Below are 10692 nucleotides of genomic sequence, written 5' to 3' on the forward strand. Positions count from 1 at the left end.
GGTGGTGGAGGACCATCTTTGTGTCCCTGTCTCCTGGGGTCTGTGGTCCCTGGAAGCCAGCCAGGAGACAGAGCTGCAGCCTCCAGAAAGAACCTGAGGCAGGGCCATGCCCAAACCAGTACACACAGGTCGCCCTCCTATGAATGTGGAGGACCACGTCTACACTGCAAGGAATCCCTGAAGACAGTTCTGTGTCCAGTTGCTGGAGGTCCAGGACCCGCCTCCCTCCCCCCCCTCCCCCCGCAGGCTTCCATCAGAGGCACTGATTGGTCAGGCCGAGCTAAAGGCACCAGGACCTGGTCTGCCATTTTTGTGCCCCGGGGCTCTGCTGGACCTGACTGGGGGGCGTTTCCAGTGTTGCTTCCTTTTCCTGTGCAGCCTCGGGGACCTCCTGGCACCCCCCCCCCAACTCCCACTGTCCCGGCTCAGTGCTCCCAGTCCATACTGTGGAGGAGCCTCAGACCCCTTCCTGCTCAAGTTTCCAAGTCACGGAATCCAGCGCGACCCCACTAGAGCACCAAAGAGTTAAGTGGAGGAAATCCTGGCTCCCTTTATCTGTGCAGCGCTGGAGGGAGGGATGGGAGGAGGGAAGTGGGAAGCCAGCTCAGCGCCCGCCGGCCCCTCCTCCCTCTCCCCCTCCATCCCTCCTCCCAGCTCTGCTCAGCCCTGAGGGTCTGGGCCAGCCAGGAGTTATCGCAGACATGGGCCAAGGAGCCTGAGGCCGCTCTGAGGCCCAGGCTCCATAAGCCACTGTGCCGAGGGAGGCTGCCGGACACAGGGTGAGTGGCAAGGTCCAGGGGCTGGAATTCCTCTCCTCTGCTCTTCTCTTCCTGGGCACCCTCCCCCTCTGACCCCTTCCCTGACCACTGTCTACTGCTCCTGGCTTCCGTCTCCCTGCAGAACCCCTGCCACTCTGCCAGCCCGGTCCACCCAGGAGACAGAGACTCCCTGCAGTACCCAGTGGAGGTGGCAGGGACCCCCACAGTCACCCCAATGGCATGCCCCCCACCCTTGGCCCCTGCCTGGCCCCCGCCTCTGGGAGCGGCCTGTGACTGGAGTGGCTGGGTGCTGCTCCGTCCTGGCAAAGCAGCCAGCTTCCTGCTTCCTGTCCCCAGCCCCCATTTGTCTCTCTGAGCTTCTGACTCCCATCAGGCCAGGCCAAGAGGAAACAGAAATATCCCCACGCCATGCCTGTGGTCTGGGAAATGCTCTGTGCCTTCTGTCCCTGCAGGCCCGGGAAAGAGATCTGTGCCAGGCAGAGAGGGAGGGATAGACCCTCCATAGTCTTCTGCTAGTCAGGAACTTTGTGTGTTAGCCTCCCACATAGCCTGGCCAGGAGCAGCTGTTGGCATCCTGTGTCTAGGAGCAGGAAGCCCAGAGACGTAAAGCCAGCAGCCTTAGTCACAAAGCCTGCAAAAGTTCTGTCTCAGTTCTCAGCCTAAGTCCACATCGAAGGCCACTGCCTTGTAAACAGAACCAGGAAACCAGTGAGGGCCAAACCCCCTCCCTCTGCACCCAGACACGGAGGGAGGAGTTAGGGCTCCTGAATTCCCTGATTTTATTTTGCTTAACTTAGTTTGACACAAGGTCTCCCTATGGAGCCCAGGCTGGCCTGGACCTCATACTCCTGTTCTTCCTCGAGTGCTGGGATTATAGGCATGCTCCACCACCCAGCCCCTCTGTGCCCTTTAGTGACTTCTGTCGCTCTCAGCTGAGGTAGGTGGCATTTCGGAAAATAACTATTTTACCTTTTTTTGTATTAACCACAGAAAAATATTTTTGAACTAAGTGTTAAAGGAGAACGAAAAGGAAATAAACAAAGAAATGCCACAAGTGTTAGAAACCAGCCTGGTTTAGAAGCTACGTTTCTGAGTCTGTGATAGCTCTGTGGCGCGAGTTCTCCCGGGGCTGCCACCACCTCAAAGGCTTGCTTTGGGCTTCCTGCCCACCCACCCCAGGCCTGTCGCCTTCGCGGTGTCCAGGCTACTTCCTGCCCAGCTCTGGGACCCCTTTGTGGCCGAGGCCAACCAGATCCTCACCAACACCCATCCTTTCCAGTTTCCAGACTTCCTAGTCCTGCCTCTTAGCTCCAATTTACCACCTTGACAACTGATTGGAGGGTCTAGGGTGATTGACACAACTACCTGCCAATGGCAGCCTCTCTGAGCCCGCCCTTTGGGTCTGGATAGGTTGGGCTGTGTGGCTTTGTAACGGAGGGGTGAGCAGGGCTAATACCAGCCTTGACAAGCTGCACCCCTCTGGTTCTGTGGAGTGCTCCGTTCACGGGGACCTCCCTGTTTCTCATTTGCCTGCCCGGAGGGGCGCCTTCTTCTGCCTTCTGCCGCCATCATCTACAATGGAGCACAACTTCTGAAAGATCCCCTCAAACCAGCACCCGCCTGGCTCTTTGCGTCAACCCTGACATTACTTCCTGACCACAGTGGCCGTACACCAGAGCAAGCATCCCCTCTGCCCCCTCTCCTGGCAGCAAGCCTGTGGAATCCAGCTGTCCCTGTTCCTCCCGCTGCCCAGGGCTGATGCTCAGCAGTGTCCAGAAAACAAGACAGTGGATGGGGAGAGGGCAGGAGGGCTGGTCACTGACCCCTTGGTGACCTGTGGGGTCACTGGTCCAGCAAAGCCCCCCCCCCCGGTTCTCATCTGCCCTTTTTGTGCCTCTCTCCAGAGAGGCTTTCTCCTTCCCAGGCCTCTGCGCTAGGGTGTTGAGTGCTGGTGGCTCATACCTGTAATCCACTTTTATCTCTGATTAACCAGAGATACTCTTAATAATAAGCTTACTCTCTGGGGCTGGGAAGGTGGCTCAGTGGTAGAGTGCTTGCCTTGCATACAGGAGACCCTGGGTTTGATTCCTCAGCACCACCTAAGCAGAAATAGCCAGAAGTGGTGCTGTAGCTCAAGTGGTAGAGCGCTAGCCTTGAGCTGAAGAGCTGAGGGACAGCGCCCAGGCCCAGAGTTCAGGCCCCACGACCCGACCCAAAAAAAAAAAAATCTTAATCTCTGATTAAGCTGGAAGTCAAACTGTGGCTCAAGGGGTAGAATGCCATCCTTGAGCTCAGGGACAGAGCCCAGGTCCTGCACTCAAGCCCCATTACTGGTGCGCTGTCTATCTGCCCATGTCTTCTCTGTCTCTCCCTGTCTCTGTCTCTGTCTCTATTTGTCTGTCCATCTGTCTGTCTGTCTCTCCTCCACCCCCACCCCCCCACCATCTGTCTTCCCTGTCTCTCCCTGTCTCTGTCTATCTGTGTCTCTCTCAGCTTCAAAAGACTTTGCAGCAGACCTAGGGTCCGAGCCCATCTTGCCACTAATCCTGGGGCTATGGGGCTCACCCCTCACGTGGCTCCCCTTGTCTGCTCCATGGGGCCCCTGCTCCCTGGGTTCCATTCGGGACAGCACCGGCAGCCAGGCAGCATTGAGGTGTAACTGGATCTCTCCTTCCCTGCTCCAGGTCAGCATGGGGACGGCCGTCCTGTGTCCCCTCTGGGCAGTGCTCCTGCTCCCTCTTACCGTGTTGGGGGTCCCCACCGAGGAGCCCATGGCTGGGGACTCCGTGACCTCAGCGGTGACCTCTGGCCATCCTGGAGGCTGCCGACGGTGCTGTGACCCCAACGACCCAGAGGGCCCGGTGGATGCTGCAGATGTGTTCCCGTCCTCCCCGTCCTCCCTCCCCTATGTCCTGCCTGAGATCAGGCCCTACATTAACATCACCATCCTGAAGGGTGAGGTCCTCCCCCACCCGGGCTGGTGGCTGGGGGTACAGGGGTTGCCAGGAGGGAGGCAGGAGGAGCGGGGACAGCAGGCCCCAGAGCCGCCCCCAGAGGGAGATGGGCAGTGCACCAGGTGTGGACCCCCTGAGCTGATGAGAGGGGGCAGGAGGGCGTTGAGGAGTCGGGCATGGGGTGCAGGCGGTGTGGGGTATTGCGGGACATGTGCCCAGGGCCCTTGGAGAAGAGGAGTTGCCAGCTAAAGCTCACAGAGTGCGCCCCTTCCAAGGAAGCCGGGGCGCGGGGGGCGGGGGGGGCGGCGCAAGCAGGTTCGAGGCTCAGGCATAGGGCTCAACCTTGGAAGCCTGGAGATGGTATCTGTCTGTCTGCTGGGCAGGTGCCCTATCACCTGGCATTTGGGGAGGTGGTATGTGGTAGGCAGTAGCTGCTTAACAATCCCCAGCTCCAGCCGGGCGCCTGTGGCTCACGCCTGTCATCCTAGCTACTCAGGAGGCTGAGATCTGAGGATCATGGTTCAAAGCAGACTGGGCAGGAAAGTCCATGAGACTCTTACCTCCAATAAACCACCAGGAAACCGGAAGTGGTGCTGTGGTAGAGCACTAGCCTTGAGCAAAAGAGCTCAGAGACAAGCATCCAGGCCCAGAGTTCAAGCCCCACGACCCACAAAAATAAATAACTAAATATTAAGTAATCCCCAGCTCTTCCGGCCTGGCTGGTAGCGGTGGAGCCTCTGTAAATGGATCGCCGCGTTAAGCCAGGCTTGGGTGTCTGTCCTGATCCCGACTCCCCCTTCATGTCCCCACAGGTGACAAGGGAGACCGAGGGCTGCAGGGCCCACCAGGGAAGCTGGGTAAAGAGGGTCCCCGGGGAGACCGTGGTGCTCAGGGCCCCAAGGGCGCCAAGGGGCAGGTGGGCAGCCCGGGTGGGCCGTGCCAGACCCGCTACTCCGCCTTCTCGGTGGGCCGCAGGACGGCCCTGCACAGCAGCGAGGGCTTCCAGCCGCTGCTCTTCGACACGGTCTTTGTGAACCCCGACGGCCACTTCGACATGGCCACGGGCCGCTTCGTGGCCCCCCTGCGAGGCCTGTACTTCTTCAGCCTCAACGTGCACAGCTGGAACTTCAAGGAGACGTACGTGCACGTGGTGCGCAACGAGGAGGCGGCGGTCATCCTGTACGCGCAGCCCAGCGACCGCAGCATCATGCAGAGCCAGAGCGTCATGCTGGCCCTGGCGCCCGGCGACCGCGTGTGGGTGCGGCTGTTCAAGCGCGAGCGCGACAACGCCATCTACAGCGATGATGTGGACGTCTACATCACCTTCTCCGGCCACCTGGTGAAGCCCGAGGATGAGGACGGCTGAGCGCCACTGTGGGCCAGTCCCCTCCATCCTCCGCCCGCCGGCCTCCCCCTCTGGTGCCCCAACACCACTGTCTTCCCTAGCCCGTTTCTGTTCTGCCCCTCTCTTCTTTTGGCATTTTTCCTCCCCCTCCTCCTCCTCCTTCTTTTGGTGATGAACCTTGAACTCAGGGCCTGGGCACTGGCCCTGAGCTTGGTTACTCAAGGCTAGCGCTCGACCACTTTGAGCCACAGTTCCATTTCCAGTTTTCTGGGGGTTTATTGGAGATAAGAGTCTCATAGATTTTCCTGCCTGGGGTTGGCTTTGAACTGGAAGTCTCAGATCTCAACCTCCTGAGTAGTTAGGTTTATAGGGGTGAGCCACCAATTCCAGGTAGCCCCCCCTTTTTTTCACCTTTTTTCTAGAAACTTTCTGGCCTGAATATTCTAGGATGTTCTCAAATCTCTAGCCCAGGGACCTGTGCTCCGTTGAGGCTAAGTTGGCTGGAGCAGACACTAGGATTCTATATTTGTGCCTGGGTGGTGCTACTGGTCTGTGGACCATACTTGAGGAATGGGGGTTCCAGAATTACCCTCACATTCTAGCCCTTCCACAGCATTCTAGAACTTTCTGAGCATCCTGGAATTCTCTGGATAGTCTAGAATTCTCGTATCCTCACATTCTCTCCTCATCTCTCCCTGTTGTCTTTGCTCCTCTCCCTCCTCCCCTCCCCTCCCTTCTCCCCTCTCTCTGCTTCACCCCCTGTCCATGTCTTCATTCAACAAACACTGATGCTCACTGGGTGCCAGGCCCCGCCCCACCCTTGCTACTCAGCCCTGTTTGGCCTGGGTGGGGATGGGCAGGCACCAGTGGGCACACCAAAGATTTGAGACCAGAACCCGAGCCAGCAGAACCCTTCTCATGGAGGTCTGAGTTGGGGGGGGTAGCAGGTGGTACCCTCCTTCCCCATTACTCCCTAGGGACACAGGGTCCCCAAGGTGGAGATGGTACCCCATTCCTCTTCTCTAATACCCCTCATTAAGACAAACCCCAGAGGGGCCTTGGCCAGACTGTGGGTCCTGTTTGGAGAGGACTTGAGAGTTGGAGTTACTTGTGGAACCCAGTCTTAGCTCACCACGCAGCTGGCAGGTGCCCCCCGAGGCCCGTCCCCGCTCCTCTCAGGGTGGACCTCATCCGCGGGTCTGAGCCTGTTTCTCCAGGGTTTCCAGCCCGTGCCAGGCGCTGACGTCCGTCCCAGATGCTGCCTGCCTCCCCCGACCTCTTGTGTCTGGGCTTTGTGTAGGTGCTAAGGCAGGGGGGGTACAGCTCCCGCCCCCAAGCCTCCCCAGCCCCAGGCCAGGCTTCGGAGCCCCTCAGCAGGTCTGGGGACTGAAGCCAGCAACATTCAGGTCAGCTAGGGGCCTCCTCTGAGCCACACTTTCAAGACAGTCCTGGGGGGGCCAGAACACAGGGTGTGTGACTCCCCCAGCCCTTCTCCCCACCCAGGTGCCCCACCTTCTCTGCAGCGAGGTGGCCTCTACCCCCTTGGTGCTTTGGCAGAGGGGTAGAGGTGACATGGGGGGAGGGGGTCTCTGGTGCTCACAGCCAAGGGAACCGCACGGCCAGACGAGGGGATCAGAGCCCACGTGCGCCAGGAAAGCGGGTGCTACACAAGCACCCCGGGTGACTGTGCCCTGCCCTGCTTGTCCTGCGTGATTAAAGGATTCTGTGTCCTCTGGGAGAGCCAGGCCGCTGCTTTCTGTCCTCGTCTTCCGCCCACCTTCCCGGTCCTGCGGAGATTCGATCTAAGGCTGTAAGGAAAGCCTACGTGCTCTCCTCGCCCACAAAGAACACCAGCCCCGGGCCACACGCGCCGCGGGGCTCCGGGGAGTCAGAGGAAATGGCTCAGAGGGGAAGGACGGGGGCGGCCAGGTGTGGGGTCAGCTGGACCCAGGCCGCCCGTCAGCCCTGCTCCAGCAGGATGAGAGCAGCCGGGGTTCCCCAGGGAGCCTCCTGTCCTGGCTCTGCCTGCCAGAGACACTTAGTCACTTAATTGGCTGGAGGATGCCGGTGGATTAAATTAAGCCTTTTCAGATCCTCACGCTGTCTTTATCTGTAATGTCAACTTCAAAGTGTCCTTGTGGGGCGCCGGTGGCTCACGCCTGTCATCCTAGCCACTCAGGAGGATAAAGGTTTGAAGTCAGCCTGGGCTGGGAAGTCTACAAGACTCATCTTCAATTAACTACCAAAAAGCTAGAAATGGTGCTGTGGCTCAAGTGGTAGGGTGCCAGCCTTGAATGAAAAAGCTAAGAGACAGCACCCAGGTCCTGAATTCAAGCCCCAGGACTGGCACACACACGTGTATGCACACATGCACACGTGCGTGCACACACACACACACACCCCTTCTCTCTTTCCCCATTGAGGGACACAAGACTAGATGGGGCTACTGTTTTCAAAATTCAAGGAAATCAGCACTGATTGTCCCGCAGAAAACACAAAGTGTGCCTGCTGCTGGTGGCTCACGCCTGTCATCCTAGCTACTCCAGGAGGCTGAGATCCCTGCCAGCCTGGGCAGGGAAGTCTGTGAGACTCTTATCTCCAATAAACCACCAGAAAACTGGAAGTGGTGCTGTGGCTCAAGTGGTTGAGCGCTAGCCTTGAGCTGAAGAGCTGAGGGACAGCGCCCAGGCCCAGCGTTCAAGCCCCACGACTGACAAAAAAGAAAAACAAAACCACAAAGTATTATTGGGGTAAGCGAGAAGCTCTGGTGTTCCCAGCCCAGGTATGCCCCTCTGTGTGCTGTGAGCCCTGCCCAGCCCATCGCCCAGGCTCCCTGCGGCTGGCCGCTGACCCCCGCATGAGCCTCAGCCCGGGCACTCGTGGTAGACCCAGCCAGCATTTCTGTGTCTTCATGGAACACGCACACCATAGTCTTCACTTGGAGCTTCTCTGTTTGATGAATGACTTCTCTGAGTTTTTTGGGGGGCAGTCCTTGGCCAGGGGAGGAAACCCCATAGCACCCCGACCTCCTGCCCAGGTCCACCTGCAGGTCCCCTCCTCCAGCCAGGAGCTGCCACGTGGTGCCTGTGGGGCAGGGGGAGAGGCAGAGACTCCTGGAGACACATGGGGAGAGCATTATGGGTGGGGCTGCGCAGGGGAGCGCCAGGGTAAGAGGGGGTTCCAGGACTCCAGTCAGGGGTTCTCGGGGCTGAGCCACATGGCTTCAGCGCAGCTGGCTTCTGAGCCCAGGGGGATGGAGGGTGTGGAGCCAGGTCTGGGGTGCAGGATGTGGAGTCAGGGAGAGAAGAGGGGACCAGACGTGTGGAGGAAGCAAATGACCTCTGTGGGGCAGCAGGGGAGCAACTGTGGGACATGGGAGGGTGCTCTGTGTCCCTGCCAGGATGGCTTCCCTTCATTGCTGACTGCTAATCACATAGTGCTCGTGTGTGTGTGTGTGTGATCGCCTCGTGCACCACAAATGGTATGTCATGCACACAGCCCAGAGCGTGCTTGCTCTGACTAATCTTCATTTCCATGTGCTGAAGTGGAAGAAATGGAATTTCTGTCCAGCTGGGTTTTTCCCCAGTCCCTGACACAGCATCTCCACAGCTGCGGGCGGGGCTGCTGGGCACCGGGTGCCCACGCAGCAGCTGCTGAGTTTGTTCAATCGTTGTTCAGCACTGGGTGTTCACAGGCCATCTGCTCCAGGCTCGGTCCCTCAAATTCCTGCTGCATAGTGCTCTGTCCTGCTCGGCCCTCTGGTCCTCATTCCTCTTGAAAGTCCAAGGACCTCTTTGGAGATACCTGTGTCCCTCCAAGGGTTGCCTGGAAACCAAGGCTGACCATCTGTCCATCCATCTACCAATTATCCATCCATCCACCCATCCACCCATTACCCATCTATCCATTCATCCATCCATCCATTACCCATCCATCCACCCATCCACCCATTACTCATCTATCCATTCATCCATCCATCTGCCCATCCACCCATTACCCATTCACCTATCCATCCATCCATCCACCCTTTACCCATCCATCCACCCATTACCCATCCATTCATCCATCCATCCACCCATCCATCTATCCACCCATTATCTATCATCTATGCATACATGCATAGATCTACCTATCATCCATCCATTCATTTATCTATCCAGGCATGCATGCCTCCATCCATTCATTACTCATCCATCCACCCATTACCCATCCATTCATTTACCCATTACTCATTCAGCCATCTACCCATTACCCACCCATCTATCATCTATCTATCCACTTATTATCTATCATCTATGCATCCATCTATCTACCCATCATCCATCCATCTATCCACCCATCATCCATTATCCATCCATCCACCCACCCACCCATTTCATCTACCCACTCATCTATCCTTCTTTCCTCTTCCTCCTTTCTTCCTAGCCACTCATATTTACCTCTTCTTTCAGCAGGTACGGTTTGAGCACCTACCCTGAGCCTGGGAAGCAGAGGGTACCCATGGACTTCACCGATGACCTTGAGTCACCACAGTCCAGCCAGGAAGACAGATACCAAACAGATGTTCCGGCCCGTGCTCAACCAGTGCACTGGGCAGAGCAGTGTCAGGCAGGGCAGTGCCCCGAGGGCTGGGGTGTGGTTGGTTGGGGGCAGTTTGGGCTTGCGTGGGAACAGGTGCTTCCCTGGGCTCAGGGAAGGTGCAGGAGGAGGGGAGGGCTGGGCCTGGGGCCTACAGCATCAGGGCGGGAGCAGGGGTGAGCCCGTTTCTGATCTGAGCCAACTCAGGAAAGACGGGCTCAGTTCCTGGCTTTGAGTCTAGAGGTTGGGTAGGATGGGGGGATTCGGGAGACTGGGGGCCAGTGTTGGCCCCTAGCCTGCTGTGTAACCCACAGCCGACAGCTGTCCCTTTTGGACCCATGCTCCTCTGAGGGGGAGGGAATTGGGCCTCAGAGCCCCCTCTCTCACAGCCTGCTGGGCTTGGCTACCTCCTTCCTTGGGCTGCCTTTATGTTGTCTTCCTGGACCCCGGGACCCCGCTTGCTTGGCCTGTCCTGGGAGCACCTGCACTCCTCCCCCTCGCCCCCCCCATCTCCCCCCCCCACGGTCCCCAGGAGCCACAGCCTGTGTCCAGCATGGGTTTGGCTCTTCCCTCTGCCTGGCGAGGGAGGAGCACACAGCGCCCTCTGGTGGCCAAATCTGGGACTACCAGTCCCACGGTGTGACTGTTTTCCTTGTTATTCTTAAAGCCTTGTGGAGCACCTTAAGAATTCTTAGGGCTCCCGTGAGCAGTCAGGGTGATGTGGGGTGCAGAGCACTCAGTCGGCATCCTTGCCTAACCAGGAAGTGCAGGCTGCTAGTATAACACCGGGCATCCCAGTGCCTTCTGGGGGACAGCGGCCCGGGGGGCCATGCAGCTGCTGGGGAGGGGTTTCCCATGGCTTCCTCCTGGCTGGGCGAGTTGAGGCACCAGCACTGTCTCCCCAGTGCAGTGGAGGGATGTTCCTAACCCCAATCCCCAGAAGTAGTGGCTTTCCAGGGACTAGGATTCCAAGAGCCTAAGGGTGTGTGGGGACCCCTGCAGCCCAGTGCAGCCTTCAGCCCTGAGGGGGCCGGCT

General features: G+C 58.3%; 1 protein-coding gene across 1 annotated transcript; it reads left to right on the top strand.

The window, feature by feature from the left end:
- The first annotated feature begins 728 nt into the window (after nt 1–728).
- On the top strand, nt 729–5099 carry C1qtnf6 (C1q and tumor necrosis factor related protein 6). The gene is made up of 3 exons (XM_013024805.1): nt 729–779; nt 3464–3734; nt 4546–5099. The coding sequence occupies exons 2-3, from the start codon at nt 3470–3472 to the stop codon at nt 5097–5099; spliced, it is 819 nt and encodes a 272-aa protein (XP_012880259.1). The 5' UTR covers nt 729–779; nt 3464–3469.
- Nucleotides 5100–10692: the final 5593 nt, after the last annotated feature.

Source organism: Dipodomys ordii, unplaced genomic scaffold, assembly GCF_000151885.1.
Source record: "Dipodomys ordii isolate 6190 unplaced genomic scaffold, Dord_2.0 Scaffold79, whole genome shotgun sequence".
Taxonomy (NCBI): Eukaryota; Metazoa; Chordata; class Mammalia; order Rodentia; family Heteromyidae; genus Dipodomys; species Dipodomys ordii.

What these genes read in the sequence shown, in the direction of transcription:
- C1qtnf6 (XM_013024805.1), top strand. Translation starts at nt 3,470, where the DNA reads ATGGGGACGGCCGTCCTGTGTCCCCTCTGGGCAGTGCTCCTGCTCCCT. An exon ending in TAACATCACCATCCTGAAGG is followed by an intron (nt 3,735 to 4,545) that starts GTGAGGTCCTCC and finishes ATGTCCCCACAG; the next exon opens with GTGACAAGGGAGACCGAGGG.